At 42.7% G+C, this 22,704-nt stretch overlaps 2 protein-coding genes across 6 annotated transcripts in view; one reads left to right on the forward strand and one right to left on the reverse strand.

The window, feature by feature from the left end:
• The window catches only part of stk11 (serine/threonine kinase 11), a 40,820-nt gene extending 39,871 nt beyond the window's left edge, over positions 1–949 (forward strand). For all 5 annotated transcript variants that reach the window (XM_030750984.1, XM_030750982.1, XM_030750983.1 and 2 more), the window contains one exon: positions 741–949. The gene's annotated coding sequence lies outside the window, so the exon portion shown is untranslated. The remainder of the gene's footprint in view (positions 1–740) is intronic.
• Positions 950–3,037: 2,088 nt separating this feature from the next.
• On the reverse strand, positions 3,038–18,500 carry cbarpa (CACN subunit beta associated regulatory protein a). The gene is made up of 11 exons (XM_030751140.1): positions 18,435–18,500; positions 17,991–18,189; positions 12,641–12,712; positions 8,831–8,976; positions 8,365–8,426; positions 8,088–8,250; positions 7,821–8,001; positions 7,600–7,743; positions 6,827–7,007; positions 6,130–6,334; positions 3,038–6,053 (listed from the first exon to the last, which is right to left on the reverse strand). Exons 3-11 carry the CDS (start codon positions 12,686–12,688, stop codon positions 4,172–4,174), a joined length of 3,012 nt encoding a protein of 1,003 aa, XP_030607000.1. The 5' UTR covers positions 12,689–12,712; positions 17,991–18,189; positions 18,435–18,500; the 3' UTR covers positions 3,038–4,171.
• Between the last annotated feature and the right edge of the window lie 4,204 nt (positions 18,501–22,704).

Raw genomic sequence — 22,704 nt, forward strand, 5'->3', positions numbered from 1 at the left:
CCTCTTATACAGTAAAAGGTGGAAAAAGATAAAGAAACCCTTAAGGAGGGCAGGTGCTGCAGATCCAGATAAAAGGTAGGAGGGATGACAGTGCAGTAGGAGGGAGGAGGAGGAGGAAATCAGTGAGTGAAGAGAGTCTGTGTTGATATTCAGTGAGCAGTGCTCTGAATCACCACCATTCCCCTGGCAAATGCATAGGCTCTTTCCTATACAGTCCAAAAAAAAAAAAAACCTACATCTGGACCCATCCCATGATGATGCATCTCCTTTTTCTGTGAGCCTTTGAAGGGTTCATCAGTCACCCTCATTCACTTGGAGTGGGGCAGATTTTTGCTACAAGTGTACACATAAATTTAACAAGTTGTCCTCCTCTCTGTTTCCAGTTACCACCCACAGCTGCTCTTTCTGTCTTCCACACATACAAAACCAGTCACGGAGCGAGGCTGTTTGTCATGGGTGCAGTGCAGAAGAGATGCTGTGTATTAATTTGTTCAGGCGATGACTCATCCTGGATGAGATAAAGTGGGCTGTGGGATGTTTGTGTCTCTCTCTTTCTCACTCTGTGGGTTGAGTCTTTCCGCGTTAACGGCGCCAATTAGTACTTGCCTTGTAAAAATTCTGTCATACTGTTCAGTTTTAAGTCAGGACAACTTTTTTTTTTTTTTTTTTTTTTTTTTTTTCCCCCCCCTCATACCTCCGTCAGACTTCTGTTAATATTCTGTCATCTCTGCCCCTCTCAGGTTGATCTGTCCTCATCCTCCTGTGTCCAGAGTCCTCACACTTGTGAGAGAAACCTGCTGACATTAATGCCCCCACCCCCCGAACCTCCTTGGACCACTGGCCTGCAGCGTCTTTTGAAGATGCGATATTAGCGACGAGGAGGAGGAGGACAGCATGAAATGTTCTTTCTGCTCTGAGACTGAGGCTGTGAAGATGGTGTTTATTTTCTCCAATATTTCGGCTCCTTTTCAACTGAAGTCATCCAGTTCTGTCTTCTTGTCATTTCCCCCTCCCCCTTCTCCTCTCCATCCTGTCATCCTCTTCAGAGGGCCAAGTGTCTCACTGGACGTTACAGACTCCACCACCCACCCCCTCCCTCCACCTACCCACCCCTTTAAACCCACCTTGTTTCTTTGAATACCTTTGTTTTTACAGAACCCTAATGGCAGTTTTTAAGACACATTGTGATGTGTAAAAAAATTAAAGCGGAAAAAAACCCCACACATGTTATGAATAATTCTATATTTAAATTTCTCTTGAGCATAATTATGATAGTGCTACCACCAACATGAAAACTGCATGCTGTACAGAGCTGGAAGAAAGGGAAAGCTCTTGGTTTGTGGACGCACTGACAGACTGTAGCCGCTGACCTGTTGGGGATTTTTTTTTTTTTTTTAATTTCCATTTAGGTTTATTTTTCTTTTTTCCAATGAATATTTTTTTAATTATTATTTATATAAAATATGTCCCAAACAGGCTGTTTTGTTGAATGATCCTTTCTGTTTGAGTTTTAGTTCAGCATACTTCCATCAATACAGCTCAGTGGTTTGACCCCACCCTCATCCTGCCTTTATTTCACGTGTCCTTAATAGAGTACACAGCTCTGACAGGAATGTTAGACTCATCTTCCTCTAATGTCTGCAAAGATTATGTAGTGAGGGTGATGCGGCGGTTGCAGGCGGCGTGCAGTAACAGTCTGTTTTCCAGTGATGTTCTTTGCTGCGGCGATCACTTCAGCGGGTGTCCTGCCCCCTCCCCCTCTTACGCAGGCAGGCTTATCATCAGCTCCTCACTGGGAATAGATCAGAGAGCAGGTGAGTCACCACTGTGAGGGAGGGAGAGAGCAGCGCTTCCCACGTCAGCAAGGTCGATGGAGAGACTCTGTTCAACAAGACAAATGAGGAAGAAGAGATGCCTCTTGCTAACGGACCGGAGACCGTTTCAGGAGTGCGACTGTTGTGCGAGGACGCGCTTTAGGTTTCTGTTCTCAGTCTTGTGTCAGCTGACAAATTGGCAGCAAAAATAATTTTTAATTCTGAAAAACTTTCAGTGCAAATCGAGTTTTCGCCTCAGTCCGTCCCACAAGGACGAGTTTTTGTTGGGGCTGCGAGACGTTTTGAATTTTCTGCACCACTCATTTCACACTAAAGCAAAACGGTTCAACGTGAATGATGACACAGAATTTCATGAGATGCACACTGGAGCTCAAACAGAAAACTGATAAAGTAAAAAAAAAAAAAAAAAAAGAAACTACCTACCATTGCAGTTTCCCAGTTGACTGTTTCCGTCACGCATTAGAACATGAAGCTTTCGTGCACTTTTCACATGAATGCAAAACAGACGATACATGCTTAAAGCAAGAGCGTGGAAACAGTTGATTTGTTTTCCATATTGGATCAATCATTTATGATTTTTGAATGGTTTTCTAGCTGCAGCTTCTCTCCTGGTTTTCTTAGGATAGGTGATGCACTCCTTGATTGGACAAAACAGAATGTACTAAATTGAAGAGGAACATGTCCTTAAAGTTGCAAATGGTGGTTTCACAGAAAATAAAAGCATCACTACCATGAAGCCTCCCAGGAGTTATTTAGTACAACAAAAAATATTTAAGCCAAACATTAAGATTGTGCAGCTAGTTTAAAAATCTTCAACTGGATAAAGAGATCATAAAAAAACAGCAGCTAAGAGAGTTTGTTGTCCCTGTTCATAAGTGAGGATTTAATATTTTTAAAGCTTTGAGAATAATTTTGCTTGTTCCCATGGAGTCTCATCTTAAGATTAGCTATTAGCTTGCCATAAGTAGTCAACATCTACCACAAGACTCCTGAGAGACTGGCCTACAAAATTGAATTGCATGTCACAGTCTTCCTCGGTGGATGGTTTGCGTAGATTTATAATGGATGTGAGATGCAGGCTCGCAACCTGCTGGACTGAGCTTTTTCTGGCAAAGAAGCAGGTATCTCAAACAAGTGTAAATATTAAATTTTTTGGAGCGTTGACAGTATTCAGCCACAGAATGACAGACATTTGGTGCTCAGTGTGTATTTACGGCAACAGGAAGATGTCTGTGGGACTCAGTAGCTGTTCTTATTGTAATGACGTTTCAGTCCAACAGTGTGACTCACTGATGTTTATGTAATAATGTTTAGACAACAAATCTGCAGCTCTATGGCATGAAGGAGTCAGACTTTGCCTACCCGGCCATCGTTCAGTAAGATTAATTCATTTCTGATTTTGAGAAATACAGCAAATCACCATACTTTTATTTAGTAACACACACTCCCACTGCACTCCCTTTCTGATGGCGTTTCATAACCGATAATGCTGCTGCTATTCCAGCCTCCGTGCCTCAAGGCAGCAGCTCTCCATCACCAAAGCATCTGTCTAAAAGCCTGAGAGGCTACTGTGTCACTACTTCAACATCATCTGTCAGTCTTCCCTCAGCAGCACTCCACTCCTCCTGGACAACCTGATTGATGCATGAGGGACAGATTGCTAACAAGAATAAAAACGGGTAAAATATGAGTAGAAAAATGCCTGGTGACTGTATTGTGTGTCCCATCTGTTTTTAATTTGATATGTTTATGAAAGAGGGGGCTGCAAGGACTGAAGAATTGTAATGTTTGGTTTGTTTTTTTTGTTTAACAGGGTCAGCATTGTTCTGATACAACAGCTCACATAGACATTTAACCTCATGATGCTCGAGACAAGAAGGACACTTGAGGAGGATATGGTTTTAAAATGAAAAAAATGGGTGACAAACACCATCGTCTTTCTTCCCATCAAAGTGCTTTTTGTTTTAAAGTTAAAACTGTACAGTATTCACATACGACGTTCAGACCTACAGTAGCATGCTAAAAATTCACAGTTAAGTCTGAAAATATTTAGTTTTTTTTTTAACGATGGGTTGATATTTTTCAAAGCTATGAGTGCATTTCTTTTTTTTTTTTCCATGATTACCAATGGAAAGGTTATCACGTGTCACATGGCATCACAGTGACAGCTAAGGTCTGAATTGAACTGCTCGAGGAGCAAGAAGGTAGGTCTGTCCTTTTGAAGACATCTGACACAGAAACACAGGATGTTTGAACTGTTGTAGACCTGTTTGTCTGGGTGTGCCTTCTATAGACAACAGACTGGAAATAGTGATGGAAAAAAGATGTTAACGAGATCACATGGGACTGAATCCAGGTGAGGCTGTGTGAGACACGGTAAGCACATGCTCCGATTCCCCCTGGCTGATCTCTGCGCTGCGCAGACCGCTGTAAAGCCTCTCTTCCACTGACACAGCCAGCTTGTCTGTCAGACTGCTCTCTGCCTGCAGGGAAACCTCTGATAGGATAGCCTGACTGCTGTTGTTGTTCTTGTTGTCAACTCTTGGGTCCATGAAGCCCATTTGTGCAGGCACAGTGGTTTCAGACTGGCAGGTTGTGCTTTCTGTGTCCCAGTCTGCAGAGACTTGGCACCCATCAGTCTCGCCAGCTGAAGCTGCACTACAAGAATTGCTCTTTGTTGCATCGGCTTCTTCAGATGTTTTGTTGGCAACATTTTGTGGGGACTCCTCTGCAGCGCCTTCGCGTAATGGATCTGTGCTCTCCTGTCTTTCTTTGGCTGCCTCCTCAGAAGCCGCAACCTCGCTGGCTTCTTCATCAGCAGCACTTGCAATGCGTGAGAGGGTGCTGTGATATCTGGTGTCCAGAGGGTAACCAGCACTGTCCCCTCTCCTCAGTGGAGTGAACCTCTGCCTCTCCAAAGAAGGGGAGTATCTTCCCCCAGAGCTTGAGCCAGGGTCGCTGTATTGCTTATGTCTTTGCCACTGCTTCCGGAGGTGAACTCTGGATCGGTGCCTGGAACGTAACGGAGAGTCCTGCTGGTCGAACCGCGGGTCATGGCGAAGGAATTCATTGAAGAGAGCGTCTGTCTTCTCATCTATGCTGTAGTCACGGCGGCGGAGACGCGTTCGGTGAGGACTGGTGGGCTGTGGGATTGTTTTCACAAGTGGAGACATCAGCTGTGATTGTGATTCTGGAGATTTCTGAGGGTGAAGAGATTTCAGGGGTTGATATGGTTCTTGAAGGGTGAGAGTTTGGCTGCCACTCTGGGATTTTTCCTTTAGCTTCTCATCTGTCTCGGTGCTGTTTGCCATCTCGTCCTCCAGCTCCTCCTGAAACAGCTTGGCCTCAATGCTCTCGCATACTGAACCCTTTCTTCCAGAGTTGGTGAAAAACAACCTTCTCTCAGATGCTGTTTTTCCTCGCGGCGCTCCAGGAGTTCCAAACAGACGCATGTCCTCAGGGGCCCTGGATGGAGCTTCGATGGAGGCGTAACCGCTGTCCATCTGAAGGAGCTTTCTGTTCCCCCCCTCAGATTCTCCCACAGGTCCGCCTCCCATCTCACTGTCTAAACCCGATGCCCCTCTGGTTCCCCCTTCCAACCCCTCTCCCTCCCCTTCTCCTTCAGGCTCGTCATCCAGGTCTTGGGACAAGCAGCTGTCGAGGCCAGAACGAGTTCCCGCACCACCGAGGGACGAGGTGCTGTCCGCATCACTGCGGATGGACTCTCGGTCTGTGCTGCTCTGGTCTGAGGAGGCATACAGCTCCAAAGAGGCTCGCAAGCTCCAAATGTCTCTGTACAGGGAAGGAGGCACCTCCAAGCTCTCCTGGCGAAGCATGAAGGAAAGTGATGAGCCAGAGTCAGTCCTTTGTCTGGCTTCAGCTCCCAACACCACCTCATCTCCATCATCTGCCTCTGCCTCATTCTTTTTCCTCACATCTGCCACCACACCATCTGTTTTTGCATCTTTCCCCAACATGTCTTCAAATCTTTCCTGAATGACAGCTTCTTGATGTGCCTCAAACATGTCATCTTCATCTGCTGACTCTCGCCCATCTCCTCCCACTGCTGCTGTTCCTACAACTCTCTCTTTCTCTGCTCCTGTTCCATTGACTGTGACCTCCTCTTGCCTCAGGGCGAAACAAACATCTGGTGGCAAACTGAATTCTTCTCTTCTGGTGCTGCTACCACCTACCTCCACCATGGCCTCCAGCTTTAACCTGCACAGATTGAAAACTGTCAGATGATTCTGTAAATGACATAGTCTAAGTCATGGTATTGTAGGCAGGGATGTACCTGCTAAGGAAGACTGAAGATGCGGGTGCAATTTGGGGATGTGAGAGAGACTCTGCAGAGAGGGACTGGAGGCCACCAGTCTGGATGGGCGTATGTGGGAAAGATTCAATGGCCTCATCTCGGAGAGGAGAAGAGTCATCCTCAGTGTGATCAGTGGTTTCACTGGCTGCTCTCTGTCTCTGAAAGGGCCTTCTCTTGGGGGATCCTGGAAGAAATTCACATGATAAGAAGGTTAGACCTTACCCACGCTTTCACTCTTATTTCAGTCAGGACTGCTACAGTCAAAAGAAGACCGATATTCCCATCTGCAATAATAAATATTTGGCAACATGGCTCTGTTCTGGGACCTCCCTGCCCATCCACATGCATACGTGGAGAGTCATAGGCAGGAAGAGTAGAAGCAAAACTCCCATACAGAGCAGAGCACACATTAATGACAACAGATATGACACTGATTAAGTTAGACATAGCATGAAAGGAGGAGCTGGGGTGGAGGTGAGTTGTAGTGTGGCTTGCAGATGCGCACTGAGTATAAGCAGGCTAAAGCAGTTTGAATGGTGCACCCTATTTGAGATTTACCATCTGCGTGTATAGAAGGGTATCAGCAGAGTTGTCATAACTGAGTTCAGGTGAGCTTGAAATTGTGGCTTTGCTGAATTAACTGTTCGACTGATCAGTTTATGGCATGCATACAAACCTTTGGCATCCAGACTTGCAGCCCGATGTGTGGTGTCAAACTTCCACCTCCTGAAGTAAGGCCCCGCCCCCTCCAGACTAGCGTGACGCCGCAGTTTGGAGAAGAAATGCAGAACTGAACCTTGGCCCATAGCTTGACTCATCTCGCTCTCTGCCTCTCCCCTGTCGTCAATAGCCTCCATCTGACAGAAGAGACGATAGTTGGGGCAGGGGGAGAAGAATGGGGGGGTTGGGGAGGATGATGACACATTAAGGAAGCTGCTGAAGCAGGCAAGCTGAGATGGATCGTGATGGGCAGAGGCAAAGTCTTCAGGGGACAGCAGTTTGTCATTTTGTCACTGAGTAGCAGTGATGACTGATGCCGCAGCGCATCGGCAGCTTTGAGCCTTGTGGCAGCTGACTTTCACAGCTCTGTTAATATTTGAAGAAAGTGGATGAATCCGCTCTGAAGAATCTATCAGTGCAAATGTATTTCTACATTTCTGAATGCAGGCTTGCTAAGCTTTAAAATTCACTGTGAAAAATATAGGGCTGTGATTTAAAAACCATTCCTGCAAGCACTCCCAAGATTCTGGTGTTTAACAGCATCATTCGTGTCTGTCATCAAATGTAGAATTCATCATGTAGGAGCTGTGTACGTCTGTCAGATTTCATAGAAATCAGTAGATAGCGGTAGATTGACTGACTGACCAATCGGCAAACTGAAAATTACATTCATTATTGTTGCTTTTGACCAGTATTCTGAAGTGGGAGGTGAATAAAGGTCAAACTCACTGTCTGGGAGCACGTGTGCTGTGGTTTCAAGGCTGATAAGGACCGCCTGGGCTCCTCATCCAGGATGACGGAGTGGTGTGGGTCTCCTGGCAGACCCCCGCTGACGCTCTGTCCCATCCAGTCAGAGACTCTTTTTTTAGCAGGCTGGAAGGAGAATTTAATGCATGTTAGCCTTGGGAAAGTCCGCTACAGTGACTGAGCCGGTGTGATGTCATGCGTACCTGGTAGATTGTGAGGGGTAGTTTGGGAGCTGCAGTCTCACTGATGTTAATGGTGCTGCTCTCCGTTGAGTCGCACTCCATGATTGTGAGTATTTTTAGGTCACACGGTGCTGGGGGCAGGTGAAGGTGGGTCAGTCTGGCCTTCTTCAGGTGGTGAAAGTCTCCTTCAGTCAGAGTGTACCTGAAAGTGAAGATTAATCACCTGAGCTAATGCCATCAAACAGCTAATCTAAATGATTAAACGTCCTAAGCTCAGTTGAGCTGTACCTGCGCCCTTTGTCCTGAGTCGTCCTCTCCTGTTCATAAAGTGCAGACTCATTGAAGGAGACTCTTCGGCCAGTAGACCCAGTGGAGACAAATCGCTCTGACTCTCCATCGTGACAGCTCGACGCTGAGAGACCATCTGATTCATCTAGACGAATGGTGATTTCTGAGTGACAAAGACAACAAGGACACAGCAAAAGGAGAGAAATTATTGAAGTTATTGACAACATTGTAACCAAATAAACAAAACGTGCGTGTGAAAAATTTGCACAGCTCTGACCTTGTGTGGGCTGAGAATCCTCAGCATAAGTGGTATTTGTCTTCTCAGGGTCATCGCTCGCTCTGAAAGAAGGAACTGAGTTTTACTCTCTTCCATCTCAGAGAAGCAAAAATGCAGAGTCATCTCGCAGCTTTACATTTCATATTCAGCTTTAATCTGCAGTGGTCATAATCACATTGGCCCCTGAGTGCTTTTAAAGTAAAAGTAAAGTAAAATTTTATTTATATAGCACTTTTCTAGATAAAATCACAAAGTGCTTTACAGCATTTAAAAGAAAACAATAATACACAATAAAACACACACAAACCACTAGTTAAAAGCAAGCCTGTACAAATGAGTCTTGAGCTGTTCTTTAAATGATTCAATAGAGTCCACAGATCTCAGGTGTGATGGTAGTGCATTCCACAATTTAGGGTGAACCTGACCTGCTAGTCCCACGCAGTGTGTCACTTCAGGTAGCACTCACCTGGAGTAGCGTCGGCCACCCATGCAGCAGCGGTGACAGAAGAGGAGCAGGAGGGAGATCAGGACCAGCGTCCCCCCAGCGAAAACACTCAGCAACACCAACAGCAGGACATAGTTCTCCACCTGACCGGCTGACACCGGCACATCCTGATGGGAGGCAACCATGAAAAGAGGTTACCACCCTAGTAGTTAGTAATACATTCAGTCAAGCGATACATTTCAGAGGGAAAACCTGCCACAGGATGTTGCATATAATAAACAAATAGTGAAACATATCAAGAAACCAAAAAGTCAAATTACATTTTTAGAGAGCCTTTAATGCAATGTGATAAAGTTCAAAATGCTTCATTCACAGATTAAAAGTTAGATGAAGTGCCATAAAATAAACATGAAATACATTAACAGATACATTTTAAGTTTACACTTAGAAAAAATTTCCAGCAAACTCTTATAATACACTCACTGGCCACATTGTTAGGCACACGTGCTCAACTGCTTGTTAATGCAAATATCTGATCAGTGAGTCGCATGACAGCAACTCGGTGCATTCAGAAATGTAGACATGTTCAAGATAACCTACTGAAGTTCAAACCGAGCATCAGAGGAAAAGTGATTTATATGACTTTCAAGGTGGTATTTTCTTGGCACACTTTCGGCCCTTTAGTCCTAACTAAGGACCATTTAATCACACAGCCTGTGTATTGTTGCTGATCATCTCCAGCCCTTCATGACCACATTTTACCCACCTGACGGCTGCTTCCAGCAGGATAATATACCATGCCACAAATTCAGATCATCTCAAACTGGGTTCTTGAACATGACAGTGGGTCCACTGTACTCAAATGGCCTCCAAAGTCACCAGATCTCAGTTCAGTAGAGCGTCTTTGGGATGTGGTCAAACAACAGATTCCCATCATGGATGTGCAGCTGATGTTATAATATCAAAATGGACCAAAATCAGGCACCAGTGTGGCTCAGCAGATGAGCAGAAGACCACGTATGCCGCATGGCTGGGCAGGTGGCACAGGTTCGCGTTTGTTTGTCATTTACTGCGTGTCTTCCCCCGTCTCTCTCCCCCTGCTTTCCTGTCTCTCTCACTGTAGCACTGTCAAAGTCTCAAAAGACCAAAATAATAATAATGATAATAATTAAAAAAAAATATGGACCAAAATCTCTGAGCAGTCTTTCAGCACCTTGTTGAATCAATGCCATGAAGAATTGAAGTTGTTCTGAAGGCAAAAGTGGAAGTATGCACGAGTGTTTATAATTGTTTGTGGCTCCTCCCACTCTCAAATGGAAGATCTTTCACGTGTACAACGGATATGTTGACCTTTAGGCCATGGAGCCACTTTATATCTTGTACTGTAATATGTTAAAAAATTAATTTAAAAAGGTCATTTTACCTTTAGACCATTTTACCTTTCCTAATTATGCTTCTGAATGTATGAATGCCAACTCAAAACTATCATTTTAAGTTTCAGCTAACATGTTAGCAAACAGCCATAGAGCAACTTTACCCGTCCTGTTTCTGACACCATAACTGAAAATCCAAAGCCAGCAGTTGAAGGTTTTTTGCTCAAAATCTCACCAAGTTCTTCCTATTTTTTCTTCATTTTGTATCCATGCACAGTTGGTTTGCCAGTGTCAGGTGACAAGAAAGAAGATACAAAGACAAGACAAAGACAAAGCATTTCACCGGACTCCTGGTGTCTCTACACATGGAGTTACGCCTCGGGCAGACGTTTCTACAGGCTGTGATCCAGCTACTGGCTGTGATTAAGGGGGTTGCCTGGTTTATTTTTAATTATTATTTTTTATTATTGTTTATTAATATATAGTGAGATAAATGCAAGTGGCAAATGTGGCGTTAACTCATCAAATATCAATACAAAAAGACTATATAAAATAACCCTAAACCCTAAACAATGACGACGTTTAAAGTCAGAATTTCGCCCTTTAAAAATATAGTCTTTCACTAAAAACCTGTCAGTCCCTGGTACTCTCTGTACTCTTTTCCCATTTGAGTTGCACAACATCAAATGAATGCTTGCATTCACATGGCGTAGCTGGAGCTCATAACTCATTCCTTCAAGAGCACAATAAGACAGAAGCTTTACATGCGGTATCGCTGTTGTTGTGTTTTGTTGTAGTGAACTGGTGCTGCACAGTACAGTAATTGATTTTTCTCACCTTGAGCTTCGCAGCACTGTGGGATCTCTCTGTGGCATTAGGCTGTCACCTAAGCGCTGTAATATTTAATGAGCGGAATTAACACTGAAAGACTCTCTTAAGTCGCTCACAGTGATTCTTATCCAGGCGCACACTCGTGTACATCCCGCTTGCACAACTGCTCTCTTCTGATTAATACTCTCAGTCTTTGCTGGGTGAGCCCATGGATGCTAATCGAAACGTCAGCGAGACCCTTAATTCAATTTCCCAGCTCTTCTCAATGAGGGGGAAATGAGGCCTGTGCAGGCTAAAAATGGAAATCGGAGGAGGAAGAGGAGGAGGAGGATGCCGACGCACATGAGCAATCCCCACACCAGACTTTCCTGGCTCTTCTTCTGATATCAGCTTCAAAAACAGTGAAAATAATTGTGTTCTTTTCCCTCGTTACATGCAAAATGTTCTCTATCTGTTGCAAGATCTCATATTATTTAACATAGTATGAAAATATGACAGATGGCCATCATACATGCTGCAACTTCATAGAAGCTGCAACTTTTAGAATATGATGGCCTTAATAGGAGCAGCAGCGATGTCATTAATGCAAACCCAAAGCCTGCTGCTACCTATTTAAAGTTGATGTCAGAAGAGCGAGCCAAGCCCCAAATATATCCAGTTTACGCTGAACGTGAGGCAAAGGAAAGCAACGACCTTACTGCTGAGCCCATGAAGCTGTGTTAGAAAACAATGTGCATTTAAAAAAAAGCAAAACAACAACAAATACAGCTGATTTTATGGCTGCTTTGCTTCCACTATAATCGCAGAGGTTCTTCCATCAGTCACTGTCAGCTTCAATCACAGGCTCAGTCTAACAGCAGCGAGTCGTTACGCGGAGGAAAGAGCGCGCATACACAGCTGAACCAACGAAGCTGTCATTCTCTGCTTATCAAACTAGAAAAGACTGATGATTAGTGCGTTAAAGCAGACCTAAACTCACTTTCTCCCCCTTTTTTTTTCTAGGCAACCTCAATCCTGCTACAGGCCAAAACATGATAAACTGAACCCTTTGTCACACACAAACAGCATAAATTTTGTATTCACGACATGCTGCAGATGAAACCTTTGGAAAAATCCAGCACATCATGTTGAGAGATTTTCATGAGAGAATTTGTCAAAGCTTCTGTAGGTTAATGAAACCGATGCTTTTGTAAAGGCTCCGCTAAACAGCAGACCTTATTTCCAGCAAGTTCTCAGCAGTCAGCTCTCCCTCCGCACATAGGCAGCTCTAAATGTCCACTAACAGCTCTGATATCACCGTCCTCCTGAGGCTACATGGTAAACAAAGCCAACAGCACAGTCCTATTTCAGATTGGTTTTGGATACAGATCAGGCTGCCTTTCACTAATGCGCCACCTGGGATATAATACCTATTCCTGGAACACTGTGTGTGCTTTTTTTTTTTGTTGTTTGTTTTTTTGGGCTATCTCATTGTCCATTTTTTGTAAATGCAGTTTGATTTGTTCAAACGAGGTGGAGTCATCATACAGCAGGCTTCAGACACTAGCTAATGTGAAGGTGTGGACACACTGAACAGCATGTGTTAAAGGTGTTGACACAGAGCACAGGCTGAGGCAGCAGTACTCACAGTGGAGCTCTCAGTCAGACTTGTCAGAACAGGCAGATCATTGCTCATGGTCCAGGTCAGTATGAGTGAACCCTGCAGAGGATGAAAAAGTGAAGACTGTCACACTGCGCTGACGCTTTTTACTAGACGATAACACAATTCCTTTTATGTCAAAAAGTCTAAAGTGCAGCAACAGTGATGATCACTGGTAAGATGTGCAGTCATTTTCTCGTGGTCATTAAATCCAGAGCAAAACCAGTTTGGAAGGATCCCACCAGACTGGACTGAAACAATCATTTAGGCCAGGAGCTGAGCTCCATTCCAGGCTGCTCTGCTCATGCAACTTAACTTTTCACTTTTTTCATTGTATGATTATCATTATGTAGTATACATACACTGTGGGGGGAAAAAGAACAATGCTTCATCTTAAACTGATTTGTCTGTTCTGTTTTTTTTGGCAAATTAATTTCACTCAAAATTTGAGTTAAGGCAGGTGGAGACTTTGTAACCATAAATGGACAAAAGCGGTACAAAAAAAGCACTCACTCACACAGTTATTTACAATATTATGTATTTCATTAACATAATAGCAATACTAAATTTTGGTATAGCGCTGTTATAATACTGGTATATAGCCACATCCCTAACACTGAAATGTGTTAGTTATCAAGATTGCAAAATATAAATATCTCGGACTGACTAGTCTATCTGAACAAGAAGTTTTAAAGGTGTGCTAAAGGTATTAAAATGTCATTTATTTAGCAAAATCTACAAAATATGGTAGAAGACAACACAGTTAGACAGACATAAAATTGTATCTTTGCAACAACAAGGTGATCCACAAAGAGCTATTTGCTGGACAGGTCGCCAGCCTGTCGCTGGGCTAACACAGAGACAGACAACCATTCGCACTCACCACTCACCTCACACAACAGTCACCTCAAGGCACTTTATGTTGTAAGGTAAAGACCCTACAACAATACAGAGAGAACCCCAACAATTAGACAACCCCCTATGAGCAAGCTACTTGGCAACAGTGGGAAGAAAAAACTCCCTTTTAACAGGAAGAAAGGTCCAGCAGAACCAGACTCACGGAGGGGCAGCCATCTGCCGTGACTGGTTGGGGGTGTGAGGAGGCAGACAGGACAAAAAACATACTGTGGAAGAGAGCCAGAGATTCATAACTATGGTTCAGGGTCACCTGATCCAGCCCTAACTATAAGCTTGATCAAAAAGGAAAGTTTTAAGCCTACAAGCTTAAAAATAGAGAGGGTGTCTGTGCAAGCTGGGAGCTGGTTCCACAGAAGAGGGGCCTGAAAGCTGAGGATTCTGCCTCCCATTCTACTTTTAAAAACCTTAGGAAACACAAGTAAGCCAACAGTCTGAGAGCGAAGTGCTTTTCAGCGAGATTTTAGGACAGCCTGATAGGAATGAATTACAAGAGTCCAGCCTAGAAGTAATAAATGCATGAATTAGCTTTTCAGCATCACTCTGAGACAGGATGTTTCTAATTTTAAATATATTGCACAAATACAAGAAAGCAATCCTACATATTTGTTTAATATTGCATTGAAGGACAAATCCTGGTCAAAAATGACTCCAAGAGTCCTCACAATGTTACTGGAGGCCAAGGTAATGCCATCCAGAGTATGTATCTAGATCAACAAACTCTTTTTCCAGGCTTAATAAGCATAAAAATAAAAATAAAAAAACTACTGATGACCTCTGTGGGAATAGAGCTTAGGTAGCTGCTCTGCACTGTGTTGGCACATAGCATCGAAGACAATAATGAAGGAATTATATCTTTAAACTTAATTACAGCACTTTCAGAAAGACTTCTACTGTAATAAAACTTATTCCCCACTGCTGTGTAATCCATTAAAGTAAATGTAAATGTTATTAAGAAATGATCAGACAGGAGGGGGCTTTCAAGGAATATTGTTGAGTCTTCAGCTTCTATACTATATGTCAGGACAAGATCCAGAGTATGATTAAAGTGGTGGGTGGGCTCCTTTACATTTTGAGAGAAGCCAATTGAATCTAATAATAGATTAAATGCAGTGTTGATGCTGTTATTTTTAGCATCTACATGAATGTTAAAATCACCTACTATAATTATTTTGTCTGAACTGAGCACTAAATCAGATAAAAAGTCTGAGAAATCAGACAGAATTACTGAGTAAGGACCAGGTGGATGATAGATGATAACAAATAAAACAGGTTTTTGAATTTCCCAATTAGGGTGGACAAGGCTAAGAGTCAGGCTTTCAAAAGAATTAAAAGTTTGTCTGGGTCTTTGATTAATTGATTAAGCTGGATTAAGCTGGAATGGAAGATTGCTGCTACTCCTCCTCCTCGACCTGTGCTTCGAGCATTCTGACAGTTACTGTGACTCCGGGGTGTTGATTAATTTAAACTAACATATTCATCCTGATGCAACCAGGTTTCTGTAATGCAGAATAAATCAATATGTTGATCAGTTATTAAATCATTTACTAACAGGGATAATCCACATTTAACTGTTTTACTCTTTGGTGTAAGTTGAGGATGCTATATTATTCTTTCTTTGTACATTTTTATGCTCAAATCATTTTTTTGATGATTTTTAGTTTGTTTTTTTGGTGGTCTGGGAGCAGGCACCATCTCTATGGGGATGGGGCTTTTGGGAGGATGACAGGAGAATAGAAGTGGCAGGGAGGTGTGTAAAACTGCAATTCTGCTTCCTGGTCTCAACCCTGGATAGTCAGATTTTTGGGGGATTTAATAAATTCGACTAGATTTCTAGAAATCTAGAGCTGCTCCATCCAAAGTGGGATGGATGCCGTCTCTCCTAACAAGGCCAGGTTTTCCCCAGAAACTGTCCCAATTATCTCTAAAGCCCACGTTGCTTTTCGGACACCACTCAGGCAGACAGCAATTCAAGGAGAACATGCGGCTAAACATATCCGTCCTGGTCTGATTGGGGAGGGGCCCAAAGAAAACTAGAGTCCTACATTGTTTTTGCAAAGTTACACACTGATTCAATACTGCCAATGGGAATTATTATTATTTTAAATACCATACACAGTGTATCATATTGTGCTGTAAAATATTAATGAGAGCACCAAGTGCACATTAATGCACAGCTGGAAATAGCATCCAACCAGTGTACCATTTAAAACCACAGTGTCTGGTTATTTTAATCCTGTCTAATTCACAATGTGTCATCACATCTCATTTGCACGTACAGATATATTCACAGGCTCATTTTTATCACAGGATGACTATTTGTGGTCCAATGTTGTCATGGTCATATTAAATGAAAGAAAAATTGAGAATGACACAGCAGCAATGTGCGGGTACATCTTCATATCAGTGTGGTGATGATTGTTACTCATTGCCTGTAAATAATTCGGGGATGTGTGTCAAAGAAACTGATAGTCCTGTCATCATTAATATGTCATTGTGTCAAAGCTTTATAAGATGCACATGCACATCACAGCTACAGTGTATTTGTGATGTTTCACGCCATCAGTACGATTTCTGAAAGTCTGCATTTTACCAGGACTTTGTGGTAATTACAGATAAATTGCACACGGTGGGGTTCAAGGCAGCAAAGGAATCATAAAGCAAAAGTTCTGAAGAAACTGAAAAGATGAAATATATGGAAATACACAGGGCTCAATATTGCTAAAATCCTGGCTGAAGTGTTTGATGCTGCAGAGGCTGAGATATCCTGACTTTAAGGCTAGAAAATGCACTCCAGCAGAATCTACTTATAAAATCCTCCTGGAGCTCATCCACACCCCTCAAACTTCAGATACACTGATTAGTAATGAAGGCTTTCTGCATATCAGCAACCACATCAGACTTTAATAAGCTTCAAAAACAAGTCAGCTGAGCTAGATTGTGTAAAACTGGTGGAATACCCCTTTAACATCCCCAAAAATGTAAGCCTATCAGTTGACTGGATTGATTGGTTTACATTCAACTCTATTCTGTCTAAAGATTCGCTGACATCTGCCAAAAGCACACGAAACCCTTACAATGATCTCTCAGCTAAAGCTCCCAAACATCTGATCACATCTAGTAAACTAACCTCTCCTGCAGAAAGGTGTAAGCACAGGAAGAGGAGCTGACATCACATCAGTATTTACACAGAGTTCAGCTTGTGTAACGTCGGCTCAAGACTGCATTCTTCACACATGCTGGTAACACCGCCGCACATTCCCTCACCATGTGAGAGTCATATTTTATGTAAGAGCTCATACAAACCAACAGCTCAAGGTAACTATGATGCAAACGCATCTCTGAGTAGAGGTGAGAACCACACAGACACACGACGCGTTCCTCTTCTGTCGAATTATCTTCAGTGAACACTTGGCATTTGTCAAAATGTGCGTGAGTGCAGTCACGGTAATGTTGTGGGGACCTTGATCTATTTACAGTGTGGGGTCTCCCACATTTATGTGGTCAAAAAGCAAATCTCCCATGACAGAAATTAGAACATTTTATCACATGAAAACACGTTTTGAGGAAGAATGAAGTTAAAGTGGGCAAGTAGTGGTCATGTGCATGTGTGTCTTAGAGGGTTTCTACCATACTTGGACCAGGCAAAAATAGAACAGCTAATTAATTAGATTAATTATAATTCCAGAAAGAAAAAAAAAAACATGTCTTCTTTTTTGCTCATCACATAACAGGTAGTCATAAACTTTTGATCATGGTTTTAAAATTGTCCTTGCAGGCACTCTTACATTCTCCAGACAAAAACCACAGAGGCTTATCTTAATTTCACAAATTAAGTCAAGAGTTGTTAACATATTTATTAAAATATTGAACTACTTGAGTTTTCAAAGCTGGACAGCCAGTGATTCTCTGTCTTGGCCCGGGAAATGTTTATTATTATTAATATTATTATTGTTATCTTTTAAAAAATAATTATTTGTTGTATAGTATTACTCGCTGTAATCCCGTTGTTGTGTGTATCCTAGTAGTAGTAGCAGTAGTAGCAGTAGGAGTGGTGGTGGTGGTAGTAGTAGTGGTAGTGCATTAGCTTGACTTTCAGCTTCACCATCATTTTATCCGTAAATACTGAAGGTAAAGTTCAAAACACTGACCCCGACTGGTGGAAAAAATATAGCCTAATCCAAAGCGTGCGCGCGCGTGTGTGCACGTGTTAGTTCCAGGGTCTTAATGTCATTTTACATTCTCACATCATCTCTGACGGACGAGGTGTCTCAGACGGGAACCAGCCACTGTAATGGTGCGGATAGTGCCTCTTTTATAAATACCATCAGGGCTAAGGAAGGGGAAGATGGGGGGGGGATTAATGCACATCACCCTGACGTGTGACTGCGTGATGATGTGCTCCAGATGTGATGCATCTTACGGTCTATGCAGGCGGTGTTGAAGGTGCTTCCCTCCGCTCTGTGCAGACTGACTACAGCGATCCGCTGCAGCCGGCGGGGCTCAGCAGCAACCTCAGCATCACCATCAGCAGCGGCAGCGGCAGCGGCAGCAGCATCTTCCCCTCTCCGAAAACCCGCGGATCAGGGCTGCCCCATATCTCTGCGACGTCTGATCTCACCCTGCGGGGAATAAATCACGATTAGGCACACAGGAACCTTCATGTGCCGGACACAGGGGAGGGGGGCTCCGCGTCCCGCTAAATCAGATGCTGCGAATATCTAGAGTCGGCTGTGTCATCTATCTCACATATTAGGCTACATAATTAAATAGTACCACATTAAACCATGAGCACAACTGTAGGTCGGTGTAAACTGATCAGAGTAAGAGGTGATGTGTGTGTAAGACGCACAAAGATCGGACTCACCCGGCTGTAGACTCAGTTTGAAGCGGTCCACCGGCAGCCTGCCCCGTCTGCATACTTTAATTTGGGCTTCAAATAAAGACTGTAGTTATGAATGAAGCCACACGCGATTAGACACACCCACCGCCCGCTCCCGACGCACCACGTGACGGGCGCTGACGACGATGGTGGTGGTGATGGTGGCGATGATGCGAGATGGAGGAGAAAACCCGTCCTCATTCACAGCAACCGCTCATGAATGGTATCAGCTGAAAGGAGGGGGGGGGGGGGGGGGGGGGGGGGGGGCGTTGATTGATAATCAGAGTCATATTTATATCGATGCAGATATTTATATAGCCCACTGAGATATTCAAATGTTTTCCATTTGCTGTGTTTAAGTCTGTGTCCCGTAGAAGGAGGCAGTCGGATGCCTTTGAAGCGACTTTTGTAATCTCAGGTTTGGCCACGTGGTGGCAGCGTTGCACTGCTGCTTTTGGTTGTTTTTTGTTTGCTGAAACGAAAGCTCTGTTTGCAGGTCTGGTTTTCTGTCCAGCTCGTCAGTGGTCTACCAAAAAACAAAACAAAACAAAGCAAAAAACTTAAAGAGAACCACTAGCTAAATAAATTTCACCCTAATTCAATTCGATAAAATTAGTCCATGTAAAATAATGTATCCTAACCATGAAAACTGCTGGCAAATCTGGATTCTTTTTGTGCTAAAAACATTTGTCATCCTTCGATTTGTGTTGTTCTTAATCTGTGAAGTGTGTCTGCATAACAGCATGTCGTTATTATCCTAAATAGATTGATGTCCCTATACTTTGGGTGCATTTTGCTATTTGAATGGCAATAAATGCAGCTAAATACACTAAATACTGCCATGATAACCCAGTTCTGTAAATGAATTAAATCAGTCAGATAGCTTAAGGTTTTGTTGTTTACATGATATTTTTTTTATTGTTATGTTTGTCTCTGTTTTTGGATCATAGGCCACAACTTGTCTATTGCATCTGCACCCACACTGGAATCCACGGTTTGCAGCTCTAGCCTCTGCAGTGTGCATTCCTGCATGACATGTTGCACAAACAGAAAATGCAATAACATCAAAATGAATAGACATGTAATCTGTGCCTCTATGAAAACAGGAAACAGGGGGGCACTTTGACATCCAAAGAGCTATTTTTGGATTGTTGGTTTGAGAACCAGTTCTTCAAAGCTATAGCAGACTGAGTGACAGAAATAACTACACGTGACAAGTGATTTAATTCAGCCTGTGAAATCATTTCAGGGTGGCTGAAACAACCTAAACATATTTGTTCAATAGAGGTACATATTAAGAAGATGGTGACTGTGTTCTCTGCTATCTGTGACTAAGCTTTTATGGTCTTAAATGTGTTCTGTCTTTCCTCTCAACTCATTTTTGGAATATATTAATCTCATCAGCCCCTTTTCCATTACCAAGAACCTAATTACTCAAAAGCCAGAGAGAGCTCTTCAGCTGAAATGTAAATATGGTTTTCAAGGACTTTATCATACTATGATGCACAGAGGACAAGATATTGTAATTCTAATATAATTTAGCTTTCTGTAACAGGCTTTGCTTTTGTTATATGGATAGACTTGTGTATATAAATTACACATTTTTCTTATTATAATGAAAAAAAAATATATAATTTTCTCTACTGAACGCGAGACGTTTCCTGATGAATAAAGAAGAGAGCAGTAATCTTTCAAAGTAGGACAGCATGCAAAATTATTGCAGAAAAAGGGAAAGTTGACTTGTTGATGTTTTCCACAGATCAAAGCGGTCAAAACATCACTCAGAGGATGTGAAGGATCTCAAAGGATCTTGTGCATGGCACCTGTGTAACACTGTCTTTGTAACATGTTGGTTGTTATGGATAATAATTAATGCATGGTATTAAAGTAGCACAAGTAGAGAAGAAAAAATGAACTTAGTGAGCTGCCTCAGTGCCATATCTACAACACTGGCCTGTGAGCATAAGGAGTTAAACAACTTTGCATTTTATAGCTTTTGAATTTAATTTTTAACCTGTGGAATGAAGACTGTATTTTTCCTTCTTTCAAAGATTACATTGTCACCATTTACACATGATCACAGTACACTGGAAATGACTTGGTTCCTGGTAAGCGTGGGTGTGTTCAAAGGCAGCTAAAGCATATTTTAATAAATGCTTTGGAAAGGTGGAGCTCCAAAGAAACTGGGATCACTTTAAACCAGAGGATCTCACGGTTTTGGTGATGAAGCCAGTTTTTGTGATTGGGTCTGTTCAGTGGGTGGTGTTTTATGATGCTAATTGTTATTTTTATTCTTACAGTTTAATCAGTAGTTACATTACTTAACGTGAGGTGTATTTGACAGTGTTGGGAAGGTTTAATCTGGTGTCTAGAACAGTGTTTAAATTGAAAAGAAAAGCTTCCTCAATCTTAGTGTGCTGTATCATAATATAATGCCAACAACAGATGAATTAAAATGCACAGTAGTGCACTCTTTCCTTGTTGCTCTCACATAAAATACTTTGAGAACCTGCTGGCTTTAAACCAAAGTTTACACAGCTTTTAAATTTGCATGAGTCACCAGATCATCTCATCTGGTTATTCTCAGGAATTTTATTGTGATTTTGTTTGTGCTGTTTTGTATGCATGTTGTTTATGAGCAGCCTCAATCACGCATAGTCAGATTTCCATGTGAGATACCAACATAAAAATAAACAAATAATTAAAAGCTGAATAGAGAGTGTTTGGGGTCTAAAAGCTATACTTCATCTACATTTTCTCAGCTGTTCAGTGAGATCATTGCTGATATATTCCAGATAAAATTCTTCACATATAATTGTTTTATCTAAAAAATTCCAGGAACTCCAAGGGGTAACATAGCCTGCCAGGAAACCGAAACATCTGGGATATGATGCCAGGAGAGGCCATGTTGGGAATGTGAAGGAATGTGAAGGAGACGGGGCAAACACAGCGCGCGCGCCTGTGTGTGTGTGTGTGTGTGTGTGTGTGTGTTCCTGGAGGGCTGACGTCAGAGCTGCGTCTGTGCATGCTCTGAAGAGCAGGACATCCTGTGGAATTGTTCTCTGTGAGGCCTGAAGAATGTAAAGCAGCGGCCTCTCCCGTCTCACTCATCTCAGCCAAACGCTGAATGGAGAGACAGAGGAGGAGGAGGCTCAGGGAGAACAGAATCTCCAAAGGGAGGTCAGAATCTCCATGAAAATATCACTGGAACATTAAGTTCAGTGAGTTATTTTAAGAGAAAAGCCCAAGGAGAGGTCAACGCTGGGTTCCTTCTAAATTCCAGTGAAGTCAACAGAGGTTAAAAAACTGGATTTAATCTACATACATCTCTCATAGCACTTGGAGAACTCAGTAACTACTGAAACAGCTATGCAAAGGAAACCAACAGAGAACAGTGAGGGATGCAGAGGTTTTTCCAGCAGAAAAGACATTATAAAGCAAACACTGCATCTCTGCGTTAAGGAGAGAGGTGAGTGAGGGTGTAAGGTGAGGCAGGTCATGTGGAAGTGCAGTGACGTAGGCTGTAAAACGGGGGTGTTGTGTGTGCAGTTATTTTTAGCCACCGTGAGGAGACACATATTAGCTCCATTTCTCTGCCCTCCCCGCCCTCATACGTCACTTTACTCCAAGCCAGTCCACTCCACTGAGCATCACATGACAGGTGCAGCCTGAACTCATCCTGGGGACCAGAGATGAGACATGAATACTAAGCATCTGAGGATATGGAGGGCTGCAGATAGCACAGAGTAGGTGCTTTCTGTAAGTGTCTCATCCCACTGACTGAAGGATGAAATTGTATATCGTCCTTAGATGCATGTTAGTGTCCACGCGGTGTTTTCCTGTTGTGAGGTGGAAAAACAGAATAATGAATGGATGACTGTCCTTGGCAGATTTGACTCTGTGGTGCTCAGCTCCTCACACACATAAGTTTGCAAGGAGTGGCTCAAAGTTTAATTAAAGTTCTCGGGATTTTTATGAATTCAGATCTTTGATACCACTGTATGTAGACCAAGATATCCATGATGTGCGTTTCATGTTTTATTCTTGTTCTTTAAGCTCAAGATTTTCCATCAAAACATGTGTTGCTGTTTTCATGCCAATTAGTCAGTATTCAGCATTATAATGTCCTTTATATCATGGATATATAGCTCCAAGAGTGATAGGAGTATCATTATAGGGGGTCAAAACTAACCCCCTGCCTGTACAGAGGCATCTCTGGTATAGTCTTTGAATGATGTGAATAATCCCAAGAATT

The sequence above is a fragment of the Archocentrus centrarchus genome, chromosome 17 (assembly GCF_007364275.1).
Source record: "Archocentrus centrarchus isolate MPI-CPG fArcCen1 chromosome 17, fArcCen1, whole genome shotgun sequence".
Lineage (NCBI taxonomy): Eukaryota > Metazoa > Chordata > Actinopteri > Cichliformes > Cichlidae > Archocentrus > Archocentrus centrarchus.

Excerpts from the sequence above, each read along its gene's own strand:
- cbarpa (XM_030751140.1), bottom strand. The coding sequence starts at position 12,688 with ATGAGCAATGATCTGCCTGTTCTGACAAGTCTGACTGAGAGCTCCACT. Across the intron at positions 8,977-12,640 it reads GTCTGACTGAGAGCTCCACT|GATGTGCCGGTGTCAGCCGG; the intron begins GTGAGTACTGCT and ends GCCTCCCATCAG. Across the intron at positions 7,008-7,599 it reads AGCACACGTGCTCCCAGACA|ATGGAGGCTATTGACGACAG; the intron begins GTGAGTTTGACC and ends CTCTTCTGTCAG.